At 36.5% G+C, this 25,653-nt stretch overlaps 2 protein-coding genes across 9 annotated transcripts in view; one reads left to right on the forward strand and one right to left on the reverse strand.

Moving 5' to 3' along the window:
• Positions 1 to 6,386, reverse strand: part of CSPP1 (centrosome and spindle pole associated protein 1) — a 149,286-nt gene extending 142,900 nt beyond the window's left edge. For 4 of the 8 annotated variants that reach the window (XM_074203302.1, XM_074203301.1, XM_074203303.1 and 1 more), the window contains exon 1: positions 1,146 to 1,272. The gene's annotated coding sequence lies outside the window, so the exon portion shown is untranslated. Of the gene's footprint in view, positions 1 to 1,145; positions 1,274 to 1,402; positions 1,426 to 6,363 lie in introns of those variants that run through there. The other 4 variants (XM_074203299.1, XM_074203277.1, XM_074203279.1 and 1 more) reach the window with 3 other exon arrangements.
• Positions 1,448 to 25,519, forward strand: COPS5 (COP9 signalosome subunit 5). Its single transcript, XM_074203304.1, has 8 exons — positions 1,448 to 1,775; positions 4,397 to 4,631; positions 4,946 to 5,074; positions 9,334 to 9,399; positions 14,611 to 14,696; positions 18,935 to 19,046; positions 23,479 to 23,627; positions 25,164 to 25,519. The coding sequence occupies exons 1-8, from the start codon at positions 1,633 to 1,635 to the stop codon at positions 25,246 to 25,248; spliced, it is 1,005 nt and encodes a 334-aa protein (XP_074059405.1). The 5' UTR covers positions 1,448 to 1,632; the 3' UTR covers positions 25,249 to 25,519.
• The last annotated feature ends 134 nt before the right edge of the window (positions 25,520 to 25,653 follow it).

Here is a 25,653-nt window from a genome sequence, read left to right on the forward strand (position 1 = left end):
ACTCAGGTCCTCCTAACTCCAGGGCCAGTGTTCTATCCACTGCCCAACAACTAGTGTTTTTAATAGAATGGATATTGTATTTTATCAAAGGCTTTTTCGGTGGGTATTGAAATAATCATATGAGTAAACAGCTCTTCTCAAAATGATTCTTCAAGTATCAATATGCAAGTGAGCTTAATAAATGAAAAAGTCTTAAGAGCTTTAAGGGCAAAACTCTGCTAAGTAGGAAGAATATAAAATCCTAAAAATCACTTCTTAATGATCCAGGTCCTTCCATGTGAGGATTGCCTTTTGCCAGACATCTAAGGCAAATCAACCACACAATAAGAAAAAACTTTAAATTAAAAAAAAAGTTTAGTAAAACTACTCTCATAATACTATACACAATAAGAAAAAACTTCAAATTATAAAAAATGTTTTTTAAATAAAACTACTCTCATACTATATACACAACAAAAAACTTCAAATTATAAAAAATGTTTTTAAATAAAACTACTCATAATGATACTGTACACAGTAAGAAAAAATTTCAAATTATAAAAATTGTTTGTTTAAATAAAACTACTCTCATAATGATATTGTACACAATAAGGAAAAATTTCAAATTATAAAAATTGTTTTTTTAAATAAAACTACTCTCATAATGATACTGTACACAATAAAAAAAATTTCAATTTATAAAAATTGTTTTTTAAATAAAACTACTCTCATGATACTGTACACAATAAGAAAAAATTTCAAATTATAAAAATTGTTTAAATAAAACTACTCTCATGATACTGTACACAATAAGAAAAAATTTCAAATTATAAAAACTGTTTTTTTTAAATAAAACTACTCTTATAATGATACTATACACAATAAGAAAAACTTCAAATTTTTAAAAATGTTTTTTAAATAAAGCTACTCTAATAATGATATAAGAAAAAAACTCCCTGCTCTCCGGAGCCTCTCTAACATGAAGTCCCGTTCAATGTCTCTTAGAAAGCCGGAGTCGCAGGAGCGGCCAACGCCTCTTCCCAACGCCAGGGGACGCTCTTCCAGTCAAACGGCAAGAAACGCCCGGCGCGGAAGGACGCCGCTAGGCTCGTTCGTGCCCGAGAAGTCTCCGCTACGGAAAACATTCTGGTTGTCATCGCACTCACCGGGCAGCCCTAGTCCCCTTAGTCCTCAGTCTTCCGAACATTCGTAATGGGAATCACATCCCCTTTCCTCTTCCTCCTCCAGCTCCTAGGTAGCTACGCTCACTAACGACTCTTCCCCCCCCCCCCTTAAAAGCCCGCCGCTTTCCCACTTTTAAAAATGGTGCCTTCCAGTCATGCGCAGTGCGGCCCGGAAGGCCGACGTGGGCGCGTAGCGCGGCGTCGGGCCCCTCCCCCTCCGGCGTCGGGCGGGACCGTACCATTCCCCGGACGGCGGAAGAGGCGGCGGCGGGAGAATCCACTGGCGAGGCTCGGGGGGGGGCAGCTTCCGGTCGCCGCACGACCTCCGGCACGACGCCCCCTTCCCGCTCCCCGGCAGTGCCCGGCGCCATGGCGGCCCCGGGGCGCCGCTGACCGAGGCTCGCATTGCGGCAGGGGGCGGGGGTCACCGGCGCTCGGGCCGCGCGGCTGGAGGGGGCCGGCGGCAGCCATGGCGGCCTCGGGCAGCGGCCTGGCCCAGAAGAGCTGGGAGCTGGCCAACAACATGCAGGAGGCGCAGAGCATCGACGAGATCTACAAGTACGACAAGAAGCAGCAGCAGGAGATCCTGGCGGCCAAGCCCTGGACCAAGGAGTGAGAGGCGGGCAGGGCCGGGCCGGGGCGGGCCGGGCCGGGCAGGGGCGGGCCGGGCCGGGCAGGGGCGGGCCGGGCCGGGCCAGGGCGGGCAGGGGCGGGCAGGGCCGGGGCCCCTCCAGCCCCGCGCGCTGGGGGCGCTGAGGCGCGGAGGCCCCGCGGGTGGGGGCGGGGCCTGGCCCGGGCGACGGCGCGCCGGTCCGCCCGGTGACCCCCGTGGCCCGCTTCTCCCCACATGGGCGTCCCGGTCTTTAATTGCAGGCGATGGGGTTCAGCGCCCCGCCCAAGGCCACACAGCCCGGCGATGATTAAGTGTCTGGGGCCCGAGTGCAACCCAGGGCCTCCTGCCTCCGCCGTGTGGTGTTTATATTATTTTTTTTTTTAGTTTTTGTAAGGCAGTGGGGTTAAGCGGCTTGCCCACGGCCGCACAGCTAGGTCATTATTAAGTGTCTGACGCCGGATTTGAACCTGACTCCAGGGCCGGTGCTTTATCCACTCCCCGCCCCTAGAACAGTGTTTTTAAACGGACAAACTAAAATTATGTTGTACAAAGAAATGCAATTCTTTTGAAATTGAGTCATCAGAATATTTTGAAAAACAAGGTCAAGGATTTTTTTTTTTTGATCAAGAGCTTGGGTTTCAAACTCAGGTCCTCCAATTCTAAAACTTCAGAGTTTTGGGGGTTTCCTGAAAAATACGGTGAAGTATCTCTTCTTGGATGCTCCTAATACAGTTCAGGACTGTAATGAATGACTGGAAGAGTACTATGGGGAGTACAAATCTTAAAGATTGCTCAGATAGAGAACAACAGAATTCAGCATTGGGAGGGGCCCCAGTAGCAAGTACCTATAGGAGAATTCTCCTCTACAACATATTCACTAAGGAGGTCCTCCAGCCCAAACTCAAAAACCTCAAACGATAGGAAACCCACTGCTTCTCAGGCAGCTGGTTCTACTTCATAACTCTTATTTTTTAATTTGTTTCCATTTTTCCCCAATTACATGAAAAACAATTTTTAACATTAGTGTTTAGAACTTTTGAGTTCCTAATTCTCTCTTCCCATCACCCCCTCATTGAGAAGGCAAGCAGTTCCAATATAGGTTATACATATGTGCTCATGCAAAACATTTCCATGAGTTCTGTAATGAAAGCATAATTCAAAAAAACTCAAGGAAAAAAAGTGCGCTTCAGACTATTCAGACACTGTCAGTTCTTTCTCTGGAGATGGACAGCTTTTTTCATCCTATGTCCTTCAGAGTTGTCTTGAATCATTGCATTTCTGAGAATAGCTAAGGGGTACACAGCTGATTGTTTTACAATATTGTTGTTACTTATAACAGTACATTTCATTTTGCATCAGCTCATGGAAGTCTAAAGGTTTATCTGAGAACACCCTTCTCCTCATTTCATACACCTCAATTTCTTCTGCTGTTCCCCAGTTGATGGGCATACCCTCAATTTCCAATTCTTGCCACCAGAAAAGAGCTGCTATAAATATTTTTGAACATATAGATCCTTTTTTCTTTTTTTAATTTCTTTTTGGAAACAGGTGGTAGTAGTAGCACTGCTAGGGCAAAGGTTTTGCATGATATGCACTTTGGGCCTAGTTCCAATTCTCTACAGAATGGTTGATTAAATATTTCTTTAGGAAGTTTTTTTTAATCATATCAGAGGTTTATATCAAGACTAGGTTGTTAACTAGGTTTATATCAAGACTAGGTTGTTAACTAGGTAGGAAGCAACTGTTAGCCCCTTGCTCATTATTTTACACACAGGGAAAAGAGTGCTACTAAGCACTTTTTACACCCATGAGGTGCTGCTATTGTAGGCATTTCACAGTTGAGGAAATTCAGGCAAACATGGTAACTTCTGCACAAAACAAATGGGTGTCTAAGACTGAATTTGAACCCAAATCTTCCCTTCCTTGCTGAAACCTAATTCCACAATTAGAGATTCATTTCTTGGCTTGAGCATTTTTGTCTCTAATTAAACTATAAATACTTTGGAGAACTATAAGGCTCTTCCAGTCATTTATACTTTCTGTAGAAAGATGGCAACAGATCATTTGATTTAGAATTGAATGGGACCTTAGAGATCCAATCCCCTCATTTACAAATGAGGAAATGAAAAGTGCCTTTACACTAGAAATAGTGTAAAGGAGAGTCAGAACGGGAATCCAAGTTTTCTGAGTCTTCCTCAAATAACTATACCTGAAGAGAGGCTACAAGGATCCAGTGTTTTATTCAGTCTTTTATATATGTCACTTTATGTACAGAAAAATATGTAATGTGATGAGGATAGATGCAACCATGGTAAATTTAGAGGGGGGGAATTACTCATCTGCTCACTTGACCCTTTTAGAAGAACAGGATTGTGGTTTGAGTGAGGTATAGGATTTTCTGTATGTGTGATTTTTTTTCTTTTCCCAAAACAATAACATCTCTCATTTACTATATCCTACAAGAAGAGTCTTTTTATGTTTCCTCTTCCCATCCATCCCTTTTACCATTTCCCTTCACCTTTCCAATTTCTGTCATGTACTAACTCGTGAAAAGTATTCAAGAATATTGTGTTTTGCAGCATGAAGGTAATTTTACAATATATTTGCTTTTGTTTTGTAGTCACCATTACTTTAAGTACTGCAAGATCTCAGCCTTAGCCCTACTGAAAATGGTGATGCATGCTAGATCAGGAGGCAACTTGGAAGTGATGGGTTTGATGCTCGGGAAAGTGGATGGTGAAACCATGATCATTATGGACAGTTTTGCTTTGCCAGTAGAGGGCACGGAAACTCGGGTTAATGCCCAAGCTGCTGCATATGAATATATGGCGGCATATATAGAAAATGCAAAACAGGTAAAAATGTTTTGAGTGAATTTTGCAGCAGCTATAAGTTAAATGCTTGAAATGTTATAGAAAAAAATCTAGCATATGAACTTAATAGAAAAACTTATGTTTGATTTATTTTCATTAATGACTTTGCATGTAATATACATTAAATATTAAACATTTTTTATGTCACAAGTCATTGTGCTTTCATATTTTAATATTTGTTGTGAAATGTTATGTTGTTCTATTTATGTGTAATTGTTGGTAAATAAAAGACTGCTGATTCTAAAGTGGGATAATAGTCTTAGCATTTAATCTGATATTTTTTCCTCCTTTGTTAGGTGGGTCGACTTGAAAATGCAATTGGCTGGTATCACAGTCACCCTGGCTATGGTTGTTGGCTCTCTGGGATTGATGTTAGTACCCAGATGCTCAATCAGCAGTTTCAAGAACCATTTGTAGCAGTAGTTGTAAGTATTAAGTTATTAATATTAAGTTCACAATAGAACTTGAGTTTAAACTTAAGTTTAAATGCTGGATAATGTTTGGTCCACAATTTCATTTGGTTTGCCATGTAATTAGTGATTAATATCTTGTCAACCAGGTCTCCGCCATTGAGAATCAGTGTGATATCAAGAAAGAGCATTGGGTTAGGAGTCTGGAACAAAGTTTGGGGGACAAATTCTGCCTTTCTATGGAACCCAGTTTCAACTCTAAAATAAGAGGGATTAGATGATTTCAAAAGTACCTTCCAATTTCTTAAATTCTTCTAACCCATTGTATGACTATGAGCATGTCTGGTAATTTCTGTGTCTCAGTCTCTTTGTCTATGAAAAAGTAATATCTTTCATATCAAGACTGCCCAAAATGTGGCCTGTGGGTTTACTAAATGTTTTGGTAAACGAAGCCAAGCTGCTACAGAGTTCTTACTAAAATGACAAATCAAAATAATATTGGCTGTTGTTTCGATAAAAACTTTTTAAAGTAAGGCTGGACAGCCATGTTTTAAGTGTCATGTTAGAAGAGATAGTAAAATGTGTCAGGTTCTTTCCTATGCCTAGAAATGCATTTTTGTCTCTATTGAAAATGGGAGGAAAGGTTTTGTCACCGAACCTCTCAGGTTCTAGCAAAGGATCGCTTTTGGAATATCCAATAGCTCATGTGTGGTTGTCATACTCCAAAACTCAAGAGATTCTTGTGGGAAACATGCAGCTGCCATATAACTTGGGCCTCACAGGAACAGAATAATGAGTATGATGGAGACAATTATCTCTTGGTACATAAACTTGAAGGGGACTTCCCTGCTTCTTTGGGTTTATGCAAACCTCTGTTTGTAAATCACAAGTTAGAATTAGATTCATTTCAAGTTTAAAAAAAAAATAGAAGGTAGCTATGATGGCATTTTAGAAAAAAAAATCATTAACAGTTACCCCCAGAAGCTTTCTCTTTCTTATTGATACTTTTTATTTCTCATGCCAGTATTATGAGAACCCATACTGATGATGTTTCTTTCACATACCATTTTCAGACATCTCACATTCACATACAATGACCCTACCTTGAACTCTCCTTTGTAATAAGGAAAAACAGTTGAGCAAATGTAAATTCAGCAGTTAGGTGATGTTCTACTCCATCTGGCAGCAGTTGTATCAGTTTTTTGAGGCCAAGATTTGTCATTGCAATGAATGTGACTTAAGCTGCCTTTTTAGGTTGTTGTGGATTTACATTATTATAGCCACCACCCATATTGTTTGCTTACCTCATGCTACTTTGTTCTCGGAATCATCCCACATTTCTCAGAACTCTTCAGTCATTTCTTGTAGCACAATATTTCATAACATCATTGGATTAATGTAATGTTTTAGTGCTGTGATCTTTGCATTAAAGGTCAACCTAATCGTAAATTTATGCTATATTACTACCCTGGCGAATAGAAACCTGTAACTACATTTAGAGTTACCAGGAAAAAAGCCCAGAGTCTAATTTGTTCAATAATTTACAAAAAAAATTACCTAATTCCCAAGAATTTAGTACTAAACTATAAATCATCTTCATATGGGTGATCAGAAAAAAAATCTAGATTTTTTTTTGAATTTTGAGTCCTGCCTGCAATTGCCATGGCAGTTCTAGATGAAATGATTTCAAGGACCCTATGTGCCCCTGCCTTAGACCTTCCTGATTCAGGGCAAAAGCAGTTATCTACTTGTGCTATAAACACATCACTAAGCTAAAGCCCCAGCTCACTTTTTGGTGTCACTATTCATGGAATTCACACTTTGTTTATGTAGTAACTAATTTTTTAGTGGGTCATACTCCAAAAGAGAGGAAATCTACTATAGTAGATAGAGTTAGCCACTGAGCCAGGAAGTTCTGCCTTTGACACATAATGGCTATGTAATATTCCTTATTGCATCATTGTGACCCTGAGTTCTCCTAGGCAACAGATTGGCTCCACTATAATTTGTCATTTGCAGATCAACCTAGTTAAACTTGGAAAGATTTATTGGCCACAGCAACTAATGAATACTATCTACTAAGAAATGAAGGTCTTGTGATTTGAATTAATGCAAGAACTGGGCATACCAGTAAACCACAAAGGTTTAAACTGTTGAAGTAACCCACCCCAGATTCAGTACTATAGAACTTGAATATCACATATAGCTATGTTTCCCTGAGAATTCCAATTCAAAATGCCTAGAATACATTTTCCCTAGCTCCAATGTTTCCAGTATATTTAGGGACTCCCAGAGATCCAGGTCATTAATGACAGACTTACTTAACCAAGAGTAGGGACTCCATTTAACAAGAAGTAGTAGCAGCTTCCCTTCTATCTCTTAAAATCCTTTATTTCAAAGCTCTGCTCACACAATATTTTTTTTTTTGCAAGGCAAATGGAGTTAAGTGGCTTGCCTAAGGCCATACAGCTAGGTAATTAAGTATCTGAGGCTGGATTTGAACTCAGGTACTCCTGACTCCAGGGCTAGTGCTCTATCCACTGCACCACCTAGCTACCCCCACACAATATTTTTGACCTGAATCCTTTCCTTATTCTCAGCTGCTGACACTCACTCATCCTCTCCCCACAAAGTTCATTTTGTTACGTTTTTATTTACAAATTTCCATGTGTGGTAAACTTCTTGAAAGGAGGGACCGTTTATTTGTTGTCTTTGTTTCTCCAGTGGCTGACATATTAGAAGCAGTTAGTAAATGATAAATAGATGGACAGCTTCAAGGTGCCTTGAGGTAAGGAACTAGAGAGGGAGTTTATATTTGTGGGAAGAGAGACTGAATTTGGTTTAAAGAAGTAGGACGGAAGTTAGGTAGAGAGCAAACTGGAAAAGGTACTGGAAGCTATTTAGAAGAGTTGTGGGGAAGAAAATGGATAAAATAGGAGCAAAGGGGGGGGGGAATGCATAGGGAAATAGCTGTTTTCCTTTCTATTTACTTTCTCTTTTCTCATCAACTCCCAAAGGGGAAGAACAGAATAGAGAGAGGAAGAAGCACATCCTTTTTCAAGTCATTCCAATTTAGTTTCTTGTTTTCTCCTAAGACCAACCCTAGGGCAAAAGGAATCATGGTATTATAGAGGTAGGGATCCTACAGCTGTGATGAAATCAGTTTTTCTCTCCTTTCTGTCTTTTCTTTCATTGAATTCTCCTGTGATTGGCAAGTGGCAAGATTTGAACTGACAAAGTAGGCAGGGACACTAAACTAGACTACAGAAAATTTTTTCTCTCTTCTTATTCTTTATGCCGTTGCCTCTTTTGTGTACACCAAACTGGAATGATGCAAGAAGGTTACAGAAAAGTGTGGGAATATATCCCAAAGAATAGATAAGAGGCTTCACTGAGGACAACCTGATAGCATTTCTGATATATTTTAGAGTATTTGAGACCCTATCCAATCAATTTTCTATCAATTAGGTAGAAAATAATCTTTAAATAGGTAAATATGACCAAAAAAAAATTTAAACTAGAACTTGAATGTTCTGTGGGAGCAGAAGACTGAAAACCAAGTAGAGATGCCTGATGATTAGTGAATACCTTAAAAAATTGTGGTATATCTATATATACACACACAGTGGAACATTACTGATCTGTAAGTAATACCAAATAAAAAAAATTCAGAGAAATTTGGGAAGACATGTAGGAACTAATGCAGGATGAAGTAAGCAGAACCAAGAAAATACACATTACGTTTAATAGAAAGAACTAAAAAAGGGAAAACTGAGTGCTGTGTAATTATAAGTGACCACATTTGTCCAGGAAGAGATTGAAAAGTGCACCTATTAACCTTTCGTTGAAGAGATGGAACACTATGAATTTGGAACATTTCATTCCCCTTCAGACTTGATCAGTATGTTCATTAGTTTTGCTAAACTGCTTTTTTCCTCAATTCTTTTTTTATTCTTTATTAAAAGGGTGGCTTAGTGATTGGAAGAGAGAGGTATCAATTTAGAAATTAAGATTATGTAAAATAAAATAACAGGAAAAACTTTTATAAACTTTTAAAATAAAAATATAGCTTGATATTTTCCTAAAGAAATTGAAACCTTTTTATAATCCTAAGTACTTATCTATAAACTAGTAGTTTATAGAGAAAATTGCTGTTTACTGAGATGAACTCATGTTTTCTAGATCTTTTATAACACAATATTTCTCAGTTCTGCTATTATATTAATATTCTGTAGCAGTTGCATTTTAATAAATACTTTTTTTCATCATTATAGATCGATCCAACGAGAACAATATCTGCAGGAAAAGTGAATCTTGGTGCCTTTAGGACCTATCCAAAGGTAACAGATTAAACATTAAATTAATTAAAACAAATTTGAAGGTGGTTTTCTTAAAAGTCTATTCATTTCACTTTTTTGACTAAAGACTTCATACAGAAAGTGTATTTTTCTCCTTTATTCAGCCTCCAAACCAAAAATTTAACAATATTTGCAAGATCATTTTATTTATTAAGCACCTCTTATTTTTTGAACTGTAGAAGGTGCTACAGAAATCAATTAAATAGGTAATATAGCACAGATATATTTGGCAGAACAATTTTCCAGAACAAATTTGTAACATCTGAAAACTAAATTCTGCAGAGGAAAAGAAATGCTCAAATGATTGACTTTAATGAGCTTTCCATATTTTAAAAAAGTGAATTGAGGAAACCCTTTCTTAAAGCTGTAATTAGGGAATTTAAAAACTTTCTTTTAAGTTATAGTCATAATGATTAATTTACCTAATCATTTTTCTGTATGATTTAGCCATTCCCACACGATGGATTGAGATTACTAAGAACATATCAGGACTCTGATCAGCTCTTTGGTACCAGTCACAGCGAACTGCCATCTCTATGAAGAATATAAGTCGATTTCCCTGAGGTCCTGAGCCAACACTCTGGTTCCTCATATTTTTTTAATTAATTAATTTGTTTATTTGTTTATTTGGCAGGGCAATAGGGTTAGGTGACTTGCCCAAGGTCACACAGCTAGGTAATTATTAAGTGTCTGAGACCAAATTTGAACTCAGATCCTCCTGACTCCATGACCAGTGCTCAATCCACTGAGCCACCTAGCTGCCCCTCCTCATTTATTTTTTTTACCATTATGACAAGAGAAAGATTTAAATGACTTGTCCATGGTGGTACTTAATATAAAGGACCTGAGAGAAAATTGCACCCCAGGCCACATTACTTTGTGTCGATTATTGTTCATTTCACCATGCCTTCTTTAAGAAGTTCATATTGCATTATGAGAGATAGTCCATCATTATTTACTTGTATTTTTACTATACTGATGCAGAATTTATATACCCAAAACTGCAAAAAGTTTTTGAAAGAAAGGGAAAGAGAAAGCTTGAGGTAATGTCATATATCAATAATTAAAGTCCCCTACACATTTCTGCTTTCATATTTTCTGAATTATATTGTTTTTAGAATATTGATTTACAGCTACACTCCTCTGATGTATTCAAATTCTTCTCAGATTCCATTTCCTTCAAGTAGCCTTTCTTGACTAAAATTGCGAAAAATTAAAAGCTCATTTTTCTCCCAACTCTTTTTTCCCCTTAATAATTACCCTTTTTCCAGGGGATCTATTATCAAATTAAAACCAAAGATAAAACTGTGTTCTAATTGTGGGAAATAATTCAACTATAGTTTCTCAAGACTCTTCCATTCTACCTCTGATCTATATAGTGTGTGTGTGTGTGTGTGTGTGTGTGTGTGTGTGTGTGTGTATGTGTGTGTATCCATCCCCTAAACTTGTTGATCAATAGTTTTGGTTTTTTATTTTTTTTACCCCAGCTACATGCAAAAGCAAGTCTCAACATTTACTTTCAAAACCTTGAGTTCTAACTTCTCTCCCTTCCTCCTACCCCACTCCCCCCACCACTGAGCAAGCCAGTTATTTGGTGTCATTTAAAAATGTATAGTCATGAAACACTTTAAAAGTAAACATTATCCCCCCCACTCCCACAAAGAGAAACCTCAAGAAAAATAAAGTGGGGGAAAAACATAGAGTGTACTTCAGTCTGTATTCTGATACTATCAGCTTTTTCTTTGTAGTGGATGGCCTCTTTATAAGTCCATCAGAAAATTTGCTTTTATATTTTTCCCCACAGTTGCTATTGCTAGCTGGATTTTCCTCAATCCCTGTCTCTCTCACCCCCATTTATTCTGTCTCTCTCTCCTTTCACCCTGTCCCTCCTCAAAAATGTGTTGTATCTGACTACATTTTCCCTCCCCCCCCCCCATCCCTTTTTCCTTTAGGCTAAGATAGATTTCTATACTCAATTGAGTGTGTATATCATATCCTCTTGGAGTCATTTACAATGAGAGTAAAGGTTCACTCTCAACTTCCCCCTTTCCATTCCATGGGGGAAAGTTTTTTCTTCCCTCTTATGTGAAGATCAGTTCCATCTTTTTAATATATTTTTCCTTCAAATTTAGCTCCCTCCTGTGTCTTGTCTATATGTGCTCTAACTGCCCTAATTAAAGAGAAGTTCATAGGAGTTATCAGTATCTTCTCATGCAAGAATGCATGCAGTTCAACATCATTAAATCCCTCATAATTTGCCCTTCCCATTCACCCTCTATGCTTCACCTGAGTCCTGTACTTGAAGATCAGACTTAGTGTTTAACTTTAGTTGTTTCAACATAAAGGTTTGCAAGTTCCCTATTTCCTTGAATGTCCATCTTTTCCCCTAGAAGAGGATGTTCAATTTTGCTGGGAAGTTGATTCTTGGTTGTAATCCAAGCTCTTTTGCTTTCTGGAATATTATATCCCAAGCCTTATGAGCTCTTAATGTAGAAGCTACTGAACTCTGTGTAATCCTGACTCTAACTCCCCAATATTGAATTCTTTCTTGTTGTTTATAATATTTTCTCCTTGATTTAAGAATTCTGGAACTTGGCTATAATATTACTGGGAGTTTTTATTTGGGGATCTCTTTCAGTAGGTGATCAGTGGATTCTTTCAGTTTCTATTTTACCCTCTGCTTCTAAGCTGTCAGTGCAGTTTTCCTGGATTATTTCTTGAAAAATGAATCTAGCTTTTTTTTTTCTTTTTTGGTCAAAATTTTCAGGTAGTTCAATAATTTTTATATTATCTTTACTGGTTCTGTTTTCCATATAAATCTCCCTCCCTCATGCCCATTTATTCTATTCTCTCTGAGATATTTCACCATTTCTTAGTTTTTCAATCTTGGCTTTGTTTTATTGTTTCTTAATTTCTCACAAAGTCATCAGCTTCACTTAGCTCCATTCTACATTTGAAGGAATTATTTTCTTTGTATTTTCTTTTCCATCTGGACAAATCTGCTTTCTAAGGCATTCTTCTCCTTGTTGGCCTTTTGGAATGCTTTTTCCATTTGACCCAATCTGGTTTTTCATTTTCTTTTTTTTGGGGGGGGGGGGTTACAAAGTAGTGACTTTCCCAAAATGACACAACTAAGTATTAAGTGCCTGGGGTCAGTTTTGAACTCAGGTCCTCCTCATTCCAGGGCTGTGCTCTATCCTTTGCACCACCTAGCTGCCCTAAAACTGGTTTTTAAGATATTATTTTTTTCAGTACTTTTTTATAATTCCTTCACCAGCTGCTGACTTGGTTTTCATGATTTTTCTCACATCATTCTCATTTCTCTTCCCAAGTTTTCCTCTACCTCCCTTACTGATCTTCAAAGTCTTTTTTTTTGAGCTCTTCCATAGCATGTGACCAATTCTTATTTTCCTTTTTTTAAGATAAATATTTAGTTTCTACCTATCATTTTTTGGTAAGTATTTGAATTTTATATTTTCTCCCCCCACCCTTCCCCCACCCCACCCCCACAGAAGGCAATCTAATCATCTTTACATTTTTTCCATGTTATGCATTGTTCAAAATTGAATGTGATGAGAAGAAAAAACATATCCTTGAGGAAAAAATAAAATATTAGAGATAGCAAAATTGCATAAACTCCACAGTTCTTTCTTTGGATACAGATGGTATTCTCCATTGTAGATACCCTAAAATTGTTCCTGATAATTGATGGAATGAGCAAGTCCATTAAGGTTGATCATCACCCCCATGTTGTTGTTATGGTGTATAAAGCAGTTCTTATTTTTCTTGAAGACTTTGAGTGTAAGAGCTTAGACTTTGTCATCTTCTGAGTGTGTGTGTTTTGATCCTCTATAGGACCAAAGTAACTTGTCGTGGTCAGATTTTTTTTTCTTCTGTTGTTTGCTCATTTCCCCAGTATGACTTGATTTTAACTCTTTGTTAAGGTGGGGCTCTGCCCCCAGAGTGGAGGGTGTACTGTTCCAAGCTTTTGAGGGTTTTTGCACCTGTTTTCAGGGACACCCTCTAGGGACCTCAATTCCTCCAAGGTGTTACAAGAGGCTCTGACTGCTCCCCTGTCCTGTGCTGTAGTCTATGGGTGACCACAGGCCCTCCCCTCTACCCTAGAGCTGTGGGGAGGGTTCCTGCTCTGCTATAGCAGTATGGGGACCCAGACTGCAACCTGGATCTGAGTATGGTCACAGCAACAGCGTCCTGCCTCAGAGATGGTGGAGACACCCTTGCAGTCTCCACAAACTCTTACCTTCTATGAGTTGAGTGTTCAGGAAGCAGCTGCCAGGTGGTTCCCTATCAGGTGACTCCACAGGCCTGATTCAGATTCCTGAGACCAGGGCTGCCCTGAGACCTTCTCTGGACTGTCTTCTGCTCTCACTGGTGTGGCACAGTTTTCCTGCTGAGTTTCCCAATTGTCCTTGGCAATCCTGGGCTGAGAGGAAGCATCACTTCCACTGACCCAGGTGCCCCACTGGCCTGGTCCTGGGTGGCTGGAATCTTGTTCGCTCCAGTTCTAACTCCAGTGAAACAAAATTTTCCTGCAGATCTTCCAAGTTGTCTTGGGTTAGAAAATTGTTTCATTTAGTCTTTTTATGGGTTCTCCCACTCTAGAATTTGATTAGAGTCATTATTTAAAGGTATTTGGAGTGTTGGAGTGGTTTGGGAGAGAACTTGTAGGAGTTCCTGGACTATCTTGGCTCTACCCCTTGGGCAATAGTTTTTAAGGATTCTTTTAAAATATAAATGGAATGAACTGACTTACATTGGTAAACTACTTACATGGTCAAAGTTAAATATCTCGGGAACAAATGCCTCAATCCACAAAAGAAACTAAACATCGCAGTTCCTTAATATTCAATTCAATCCACTCTTTAAATTGAAAAGAGAGGGTTGAGATGTGAATATATGTCTCTTATTTCTGCTGAAAGTACAAAATATGAACAGTTGTGATATTTTCTCCACTATCTCCCCCCAAAAAAAAACCTCAACTAAATTTATACCAACCTGAGATACTGGTGAATAAACCAGTATCAAAAGGAAAATAGCCATGAATTTTTTCTTCAGGTAATAAGAATATTTTCATGCAGTATTTAGGTTACCAAAAATGTTCTTTAAATGCCACAAATGTTATATTTGAAGTAACATCACATTCCACTGACTTATTTTACGTTCTTTGTATAGGGCTACAAACCACCAGATGAAGGTCCCTCTGAGTACCAGACTATTCCACTTAATAAGATAGAAGACTTTGGAGTACACTGCAAACAGTAAGTAATTAAGAAAAGAAAAAGTATAGCATTTTTAAAATGGTTACCTTAAGCAACTTTACAACAACCCAAAAAAAAACCTGTAAACTTTGAATTCTGTGTTCATCCTTCCACATTCTCTTTGTCTTTTAATGGACTTACATACATATTTAGTGCCGATATGCTATTTTGTGTTCTCCTTTTCCAGTTTAACCTTATTTCTTATATTTTCTCATGTACTATCCATGTAGTAATATAACTGTAAAACTGAAGAAAATTATGGATAGTTTATGTTAACAAATCATAGTTGGTTTAACCCATTCTCTTGTTGGTGGTGTGGGTACTTTTTTTTTTTCCAACTTGTTAAAGTGTTATTATTAAGTGTAATTCATTGACAATTAAGTGTGTACTGCATTTGAGGCATTGTGCTGAACTCTGTAGGGAATACAAAGCAAAAGAATTTATGTATGGTCCCTGACATCCAGGAATCTACAATCCAGGATGAAAATGAAACAAACATCCAGAATTTCATTAGTGCCATAAGATAGGTCTGAACGAAGTCCTTCTTGAAATGAGAACTGGGAGATGGATTATCTTTCAAATTGGAAAAATTGTCTTTGATTTTTTTTCTGACACTTTCTAGGTCTGTTGTGTTCTTTTGAATTACAAAAATACAATGTACTATACAATAAAGCTTTACTTTTGTAAAATGTAATGCCAATAATAATAGTAACTGGCATTTGTATAACACTTAAAATATTTGCAAAGTGCTTTAACATATATTAAGGATCTTTGATCTTTACTGCAACTCTAGGAGGTAGGCTCCCAATTTTCAGATAATGAAACTAAGCCTAAGAGTGGTTGCCCAGGGTCACAGAGCAAATAATTATCTAAGGCAGAATTAAACTTAGGACTTCCTGACTCCCAAGTCCAGGAATCTATTGATGGTGCTACTTAGCTGCCAGTAGACCCTTGGGAAGACAAGAAAAAAGAAAGATATACTTGTGGCCCGCAGATTTATAGGGTATTAAATAATAACTCATTAGAGAATTGAAAAAAGGAGGGCTGAAGAATCAGATTGTGGAGCCCTTGAATTCCAGGGAAAGATGTGTGGAAATATTGACATTCTTCTATCCAAAATTGTCATAAGATCTGTGCATAATAAAGACCTAGAAATGTGAAGGATGGAAAATAGACTGGAAGACCTTTAGAAGGGCTTTTGTAATAGGTCAGACAAGTGGTGATAAGGATTTGCGTTAGGGAATTGTCAATAAAAATGATAGGGAACAGATTGAAAAAATGTTAAAAAGATTTAATTGATAGAAATATATTCCTGATTCTCTCTTGCCTCTTTCCCCTCCCTTATTTTCAAAAATAACAAAGTAGTAAGATCAAAAGGAGTAACCTGGACAGTGGGAAGGTAGATAGGAAATAAATTTAACAAAAACTTATTATGAACAGATAGATACAAAGAGACAAAAACATTATCTCTTTCCTAAGAGTAGCTTAAATTCTGTTGGGAGAAAGACATGCAGCTCATTAGGGAGCATGTTGATGGAGAGGGGATATCTAGAGTTGTGGGTCTCTGATTCAGAAAAAAGAAAATTAGAGATTTGTGGGTCATTAGAATTGGTTGGTGAAACTTTGTAAGTGAATGAGATTGTCAGGATATAGCAACAGAAGAGCCAAAGAGAACAAAAATTGTCTTTACTCACTCAGTGAGGAATACTTGAGTTAATTGTTGGGAGGTTGAGGATGTGTGGAAAACTCTGGAGAGTATCTCAGTGAAGTTAAAGAAAGGATCCAGTAGGATCCTGCCAGTTAAAGAATCTTCAAAGTTGCTGAGAGGTTAAGGAAATGAAAGGCTTTTTTAAAAAAAACAAATCTGATAAGGACTTCAGTAACATTCTAAGAATAGTTTCAGTAGAATGATACATAGATAGAAGCCCACGTACACAGGACTTTAAAAAAATAGAAAAAAAATAGAGGCTAACTTGGTGGTAATACTGAATCCCTGAGTAATACTCAAGGAGAGTCTTTATCTAACCCATGGAAGAAGAAATTAGCCTCTCCACAGAGGTCTCTAAAGGGGCAAAGAATTGGGATCATTTCTCTAATAAGAATACCAGGGAGGGAAAAATTTCAGTAAGTGAACAGGGAATAAAATTGTAGTAGACTCCAAGACAGACTGCATGCAAGAGGCTTATGACTGCCCAGCCACTTTACAGATGACCCTGATATGTAATGAAGAATTTATGATTGTGAGGTCTCATAACTTGTGCTATCACTCTGGTGCTTCTCTGGCACCTTGTCTCTGCCTTAGAGGTGTGACCCCCTGTTTGATAGTCCTGATGTTCCTAGTGCTATTCTTCTACTTTGTCACTATTTGTCATCAGAAAATACACTGTGAATTATAGGGACTGTCGTTGCTGTATGCCATGGACCACATCATTTGAGATAAGGGACTTGGTTCTTCTAGAAAAAAAAGATAAGGAAAAGTCTATATTTCTTTTTTTTTTAAATTTTAAAGATTTATTTCTTTTGAGTTTTACAATTTTTCCCCTAATCTTACTTCCCTCCCCCCACAGAAGGGAATTTGCCAGTCTTTACATTGTTTCCATGGTATACATTGATCCAAATTGAATGTCATCAGAGAGAAATCATATCCTTAAGAAACATAGGGGCGGCTAGGTGGCGCAGTGGAGGGGTGGCTAGGTGGCGCAGTGGATAGAGAACCGGCCTTGGAGTCAGGAGTACCCGGGTTCAAATCCGGCCTCAGACACTTAATAATTACCTAGCTGTGTGGCCTTGGGCAAGCCACTTAACCCCTTGCAAAAAAAAAAACCATAAAGTATAAGAGAAATATCAAACAAGATATCAGGGGATTTTTTCCTGAATTAAAGTTAATAGTCCTTGGTCTTTGTTCAAACTCCATAGTTCTTTCTCTGGATACAGATGGTATTCTCCATTGCAGACAGCCCCAAATTGTCCCTGATCATTGCACTGATAGATTGAGCAAGTCCATAGAGGTTGATCGTCGTTTCCCATGTTGCTGTTGGGGTGTACAGTGTTTTTTTGGTTCTGCTCATCTCACTTAGCATCAGTTCATGCAAATCCCTCCAAGGAAAAGCCTATATTTCTTGTCCCTGTTATCTTTTGTATTTTTTCATGGTCTCCTTCAAGAAACCATTAGGATTTTTTTAATGTGTCTTTTGCTTTTGCCATCACAGTTACCCCTCCCCTTTTTTTTCTTTTTGAAAAGGAATATAGCTATGTCAGACTATTTGAATTTGAGTTTAGGATTGTTCAGTGGAAGCCCTAAAGCTATTTAAATGATTAGAGATCTTCTAGAAAAGAGGTGTGAAATTTGAAAACTCCCAAGTAGAAGTGAACCTATGTTGAAAAATGTTCTACCACATTTTTTTAATAGAACATAATGTTAATTTGTAATTTTCTAATCAGCCCACAGGAATGCTTTCTATTTAAATTTGACACTGCTCTGGAAAAACTTTAGGACCTTGCTGCTAAAAGGGTGGCTTGTGATAGAATCATTCTGTACACAGGTTCCCCTTTTTTCTCCCCCCCCCCCCCAATTGTTGAATTTTTCTCCTGTAAGGCAACAGAGCTATCCCCAGGTCTTGGTTAATCCAGAGGACTTAAGCTAAGCTGTGGAGGTTCTTGGTGCCTTCTGGACATATTTTCTGATCACTTTAGGGCATATAAAAGCCTATCCATATGGAATTGGGGCCCATCAGACTGGGGAGTTGTCCCAATGTTATGGAAGTCATTTTATCTGCCTTGCTATGTTTCTAGATAGAAACTAGGGTAGTGATCTTTTAAAGAATTAAATGTTACAATATCCTAAATGAATCTTTTTTGTGCTATAGCTATGTTAACTATTAAATAATCAGTGAGTATGTCATTTTTTCCAACACCAAACTTACATTAATATAGGGAACCAGCCCAAGTTGTTACTGCCTATTGCCCATGGTATTGCTAGAATATTGTTCTCAGAATAGTTATTTTTTTGATTCAAATACCACTTCCAGATTATAATATATAATTGATTATGATTTTTAACTTAAGCTGAAGAAGAGAGCTCATTGGAAATCTATTTTCCAAAAAATATCTTTGAGCCTGTTTGGGATGAAAAAATAAAAAACAACAAATGGTCAATGCAATTCACTGTATATTTAAAAGTAACTGTTCTAAAATGTAGTTCTTTTGTTATTGAAATCAATTTATTTTTCATGTAATAGGTACTATGCTTTGGAAGTCTCTTACTTTAAATCATCTTTGGATCGTAAATTGCTTGAACTTCTGTGGAACAAATATTGGGTAAATACTCTGAGTTCTTCCAGCTTACTTACGGTGAGTATCAAAGTTTTAAAGAGTATGTAGTGAATTTTAGCAAACCTATATCTGATTTTTAGTTTTATTTTTCATGGAAGAACATATAAGGGTCTATGAGAAATTTTTATCTTGCCAAGTAAGTTTTATTTTTATGCTATAAACTTATAGTAACATTTTTTCACATCCTTCATAACTTCTACTTAAACAATATCAAAAAATAGAAAAAAGTCCTTTGAATAACAATGTCTCAATGAATGTATGCCAAAATTAATTAAGTACTGATAATCTCCATAATGCATCAACTCATTTCTTCCTGGAGAGAAATCTTAAAAGGAAATTAATATGGGAAACTTTCAAATATAGTACTAAACTTCAGAGATTTGACATTATAAAGTGATTCTGAAAAATGTAAGAAAATTTTTTACCCTTTTTCCTAATGCTTGCTTACAATACTAGATTCCATCAGGTGGCAGTAGATTTGCCTAAGTTCTGAAAATGACTAAAAAACTTCCCATAAGAGTTTTTTTGGCAAAAAGACTAGAGCAGTTTGCCTTTTACTTCAGCTTATTTTACAGATGAGACTAAGGAAAATAGGGTTAATGACTTATCCAGGGTCACACAATTAGTAGGCCAGATCTGAACTCAGTTTTCCTAATTTGAGGCCTTCATTTTTTTCACTTCTTCTAGCTCTTAAACTCCAAGTCTTTTTTTAAATTACTAATTTTAGGTAACACTGAGTAATGTGGGAATGAAATAAATACATAGGTGAAATGATAAATCAAATCCCTCTAAGGCAGAGTTGTCCAAAATCCATAGACTGCAGAGTGATTTTATATGATCCCCTGTAGGTTTACTAAATGCTGTAGTAAAAAGAAGCAGAGCGACTACAGAGATCTCCCTAAAATGACAAATGAAAATATATTGTCTATTGTTTCAATAAAACTTTTAAAAGTAAGACCTAGGGATGGCTAGGTGGCATAGTGGATAAAGCACTGGCCCTGGAGTCAGGAGTACCTGGGTTCAAATCCGGTCTCAGACACTTAATAATTGCCTAGCTGTGTGGCCTTGGGCAAGCCACTTAACTCCATTTGCCTTGCAAAAACCTTAAAAAAAAAAGTAAGACCTACTCTATGGTACCTAGTCCATAAAATGAAAACCACCCTTGCCCACACCTTCTATTTGAGGCCCAACCTTAAGAAGCCTTTTCAACTTTTAAAAATTATTTCATCCCAGAATCAGCTTGGCAGTAGGTGAGCTAGAAATTGAAGGCAGAGTTCATTAATCAAGGACTGGAAATGTCTTAGAATAGAGGGAATAAAATTGACTTCCGTAATTTGGAGGTACAAAGCCTGGGATCAAGCAAAAAAAATTATATAGGCAGTATGATATAATGACTATAGAGTACTGGGTTTGGAACTCAGAGGACCAAAAGCTAACATTTTCTACCTTAGTGAGCATGATTACATCACTTAAGAGATTAATTACATCAAAATTTTTAAAAAATAGCTCTTAAAACACTTGGAGCAAAAAAATAGTGGAAAAAATCTGCTTGGTGTCATATACCTAGATTCGCATTCAGACTTTAACCCTTAGATTATGTGTGACTTTGTACAAGTCAGTTAATATCTCTGAACTTCAGCTACTTCACCTATAAAATGAAGATACTACTGTTTATCCCATCTTTCTCACTATTGTTTGAAGTACGAATCAAAACTCTTCATTAATAAAGATCCACAGCTTTTCTCTCACTTATGATATTAGACAGCTACCTGGAGCAATAAGATGGTAAGTGACCTGCATAGGGACAGTGGCAGAAACAACTTGATCCCATGTCTTTTTGAGGGAACTTACTCTCTTCCTTCAGATATTTTTAAGTCATAGCCTAAAGGGGTTAGACTTGTCTTGCTTTGCCCTGGAAAGTAGAGCCTAGGATTAGTGGGGAAAATAATTGCAGAAAAAACAATTTCTTCTTTATTTAAGAAACTAAAGTTTTCTAAAAGTTGAATGAACTGCCTCATGAGGTAGTAAATTCCCCTTCATTGGAATCAACCAGCAGAAACTGAAGGAGCACTTGGAGGGATGTAGAAGGGATTTCTCCTGGGGGGTATGGCTTAAACTAGATGACATCTAAAGTACCTTTCAAATCTCAGATTTCATATTTTCAGTGAGTAGTTGGACAGGGGCTGTTTTATTTACACACAGCAGACCACTAATAAATATAAATTATGTACCATTTCAAGTAAAATAAAATTATTAATACTACCCTAACGATGACCTTTATGTTAAAATAACTTGCTTTTATTGGTACTAGCTATAAATTATTAACAGAAAACAAAGGATAATGGTCACTGATCCTGAGGACTATCATACTATAATATTCAGGCTCTTGGACATAAAACTGCATTAGCATTCCTTCTAGTTGGGGAAAAGAGATTAGTATTTTCAGCTTATTAAAATGCTATTTTTTCTCATTGTCTTTCAAGAAAAATCATAAATGTTAGGTTATTAATTAGTCAAATATTAAGCAACTGTCCCACAATAAACTACTATAAAATACTGGGAGAAGTCTGCTGCCTGGTCACGGCAATCACTGACATGTACCATTGGAAAGTGTTTTTTTTTTTAATTGACATTCATTATCACCTACATTCATTCCTTTTTTTTTTTCTTTCCATGTTTACAAAACATTAATATCTTTTGTTTTATATCACTTTAATTTCTAAACATTTCCCTTCCCTTCCTCTCAAGAGATAAAAGAGGAGGAAAAACATGTTCTGCAAAACTAACTAATTCAAGGTCACCTGAAGCTGAACAGATATGCAAGGTTTTGTCTTGATAGGCTCCTACTTCTGCAGAGAGGAAAAGGACATACATTTTCTCTATTCTCTGGGATCAAATTTGATCATTATAACTGATGGAATTTGATTCCATTTTGTTATTCTTTGGATATATACTGTTTTGTAGTTAATAGCTATTCCTTATTTCCTATTTACTTTGCATCAGTTCATAAGCTCCTAGTCTTCTCTAGATTATTTATATTCACATTTCTTACCTGGCAGTAATGCTCCATTATATTAACGTACAATCATTTGGTTAGCCATACTACAGGTCATGATCACCTACTAATTTCCAATCCACAGTCATTCCTAATAGAGGGTCATTCCTAATGTATTCCTATTATATGAAATGTAATTGATATATAAATTAAAGAAATAAGGCTTTCTGGTTTTACTCTCAGATATTATAGTTCAGTAACTATATGAAAGGCTCATTAAACTTCAAATGTTCTATCAAATTTCTGAAAAGTCAATCTCTTCTAAACCATCTGATCTAAATAAATCTAGAAACATAAAATAGACTTACCGTAACTGATTTGTATGCATAAGGAAATTCAACCAGATGACTAGTATTTTTGCTAGCTTTGAAACAGTAAAATAGTTGAATTATATCTTCCCTGCCTTTCCTTATCTCTGATGTTTTATCTGCTAATTTATCTCAAGTTAATATTTTTCAAATTGCCTTTTAATGGAGATTTAGTTATGAAATACAATACCCCTTTCAAGTTGTCTTTTTACAGTTTCTCAAAGTTGAAATCATAAACTAAGAAACTTAAAAAATTATTCCTTAAAAATGCAGATTGCATAGCACTGGCCCTGGAGTCAGGAGTACCTGGGTTCAAATCCGGTCTCAGACACTTAATAATTACCTAGCTGTGTGGCCTTGGGCAAACCACTTAACCCCATTTGCCTTGCAAAAACCTAAAAAAAAAAAAAAAAAATGCAGATACAATTTTTAAAAATTACATTTCAGTAAGTACCAATACTAATACTCTTTCAAAACAAGCATTAGGTTTACACACAGATCTATACAAGCAGGATCATAAAATTTAATCCTGAAGCATGAAGCCATGATTGGATTATTTTATGATTTCAAGGTGCTGTCTGGTTTTCTGTATTTAGTTTATTCTAATTCCTAATATTTAGGTAAAATGAGAAAATTTCAAGGTGAGTTTTTATTTTAAGACTAGTTTGGTGGTACTAATATTAAGGGGCAGCTAGGTGGAGCAGTGGATAAAGCACCAGCCCTAGAGTCAGGAGTACCTGGGTTCAAATCCAATCTCAGACACTTAATAATTACCTAGCTGTGTGGCCTTGGGCAAGCCACTTAACCCCATTTGCCTTGCAAAAAAAAAAAAAAGACTAGTTTGAGGAAATAAAAGAAGACAAAAATGGTTTTCTGAGATTTTATATACTAGATTCTCTTTATTTTGCAGTTTTAAAAAGTTTAAAGTTCTACCTCTGCTAGCCATTTAGATTTCGTGCTAGAATTCTCAAACACGTTTAATAAATTTTCTACTTAATTGAAAGGATAATGTAAAATTGCCTCAGTGATAAGAGAAATGAGTCCTCTGGATTAGTAACATATTAAATGCCATTTCCTTCCCCCACAGAATGCGGACTATACCACTGGACAAGTCTTTGATTTATCTGAAAAACTAGAACAGTCAGAAGCCCAGCTTGGAAGAGGGAGTTTCATGTTGGGTTTGGAAACACATGACCGAAAATCAGAAGACAAACTTGCTAAAGCAACAAGAGACAGGTAAGGAAGTATGACTTCTTGCCCTTTAGTTCTTTTTTACATTCCCAGAAGTAAAACTTTCCTTTTAATATAACTCAGTAAAGATTTATTAAGAACCTACTATTTGCCAGACACTGTGCTAAGATCTAGAAATACAAATAAGGAACTTAACAGCATACCAAGCTAGAAAGTGGGGACAGGATGTGGGAGAAGGCACCAGCCAAGGGATTACCCATAATGGGGCATCTTGGTCCGTGGAATTCAGAACAAGCTGAACTATATAGGTGGAAAGTATTTGTAATACAAATTCTTTGGCGGGTATCCTTAGTAAAATTTAATAACTATCCTTTAAAAATAAATAAATAAAATAAGAGGTAAAATCAGTCTCTTAGCATTTAACAGTGATACAGCAATGGATTAACAAACAGCAATAAAACTGAAAAAAATAATAAGGAACTTTTGTTCTCTGGGTCCTTCCAAATCTTTTGTTTTTAGGTTTGGCTTTTTTAATTTTTTTTTTAAATAAGTGTGCTATACATACATACATCTAGACATAAGTGTGTGCACACATGTCAGCATATGTGTCTGAAAATAAACACAAGGTAGCTTGAGAAGAAAGGACTTGTACTAGTTTTTGAAGGTATCAAAAAAAGACCAAGGATTTTTTGAAGTAAGAGGTGAGAAGGATGGAAATAACTCATAAAAAATCATTGATTCAAGACATCTAGAGTTATGTGAGGAACAAAGAAAAGGTTAATTTAGTTGGGTTACAGAATGAAGGATGGGACTGACTGTATAAGAGTCCTGGAAAGATAAATTGAAGCAAAATTGTGAAAGACTTTAAAAGATAAACAGAAGACTTTCATATCTTATTGTAAAGGCTATAACTGGAGTTAATTGAGTAGGGGAATGGCATGATCAGATCTTTAAGGAAAATCTTTTTTGGAGAGAGATTTGAGGTAGGAAGATCCATTGGGAGGCCACTCTTAATAATTAAAACAAATTATGATGAGTCCTGTTCAAAGTTGGTAAGGTGAGTAGAGAGAAGGGATCAGATATGATAGATCTTATAAAGGTAGAAATAAAAAGAATTGACCATTTGATTAGATATGTGGTATGAACTTAGTGTTAAGGATAACACCTAACACCAGATTCTTTCAAATGTGCAATACTTTGCTCATAATAGTTTTTAAATATTAATTCATTTGATTCTGCCTTAAATTACAATTACAACTCAATATAGCAAATTTTACTGCTTTGAATGATCACATTAAGAACAAATTTTTCTTCTATTATCTAGATTACCTAGAAACTCATTTTCTAAATGGAGGCACAAAGGAGTAATTAAACTAATAGGATATCATAAATCATTCAGCAGGGATCTTTATTTCCTAGCAAAATCTTTATCCTCTTTAACTGTTAGTAAAAGTATTCTTTTCTAAACATAGATATATATTTATATAAATTGGATTATAGATTATAAAAGGCAATTAAAAAGATAAAAAACATGTACTTTTACAAAGTTTTCATTTGTGCATATCTGTATTTTTTCCTCAGCTGTAAAACCACCATAGAAGCTATCCATGGATTGATGTCTCAGGTTATTAAGGATAAACTTTTCAACCAAATTAATATTTCTTAAAGAATCCCATCCCGTAGTTACTCTTTTCTGCCTTATTGGAGGTATTTCTTTTGTTTGACAGATAATATGAGAAAAAATACTCAACACTTTAAAATTGTCATCAAAAATCTGATATGCAGAACGAAGTGCTTTGAAAGTCTGTTAGTTGTATTAAAAATATTTCAGAAGATTGCTTTGGAAAACTTAAGAAACTAAAGGATTGTCACTTAGATATTTGCTTTTAGTTATTTATACTGATCACTGAGCTATAATAAAAATTTCTTTAAAATGATGCTTTTGTGTGTGTGTACTTTTTGTATTCAAATACTTTTAGTAAGAGAAGGCTGTACAAGTTCTAAGAAAATCCTTTGATTTTGAAAGATTCTGCCATTTCTTTCTAAACCTGTGACATTTTATTTCAAAGCC

Source organism: Macrotis lagotis, chromosome X (genome assembly GCF_037893015.1).
Source record: "Macrotis lagotis isolate mMagLag1 chromosome X, bilby.v1.9.chrom.fasta, whole genome shotgun sequence".
Lineage (NCBI taxonomy): Eukaryota > Metazoa > Chordata > Mammalia > Peramelemorphia > Peramelidae > Macrotis > Macrotis lagotis.

Bases quoted from the DNA above. Each gene is read 5' to 3' on its own strand.
- COPS5 (XM_074203304.1), top strand. From the start codon at position 1,633: ATGGCGGCCTCGGGCAGCGGCCTGGCCCAGAAGAGCTGGGAGCTGGCC. The intron at 14,697-18,934 runs GTAAGTAATTAA...TTCATGTAATAG, and splicing joins TTTGGAGTACACTGCAAACA to GTACTATGCTTTGGAAGTCT. The intron at 23,628-25,163 runs GTAAGGAAGTAT...TTTTTTCCTCAG, and splicing joins GCTAAAGCAACAAGAGACAG to CTGTAAAACCACCATAGAAG.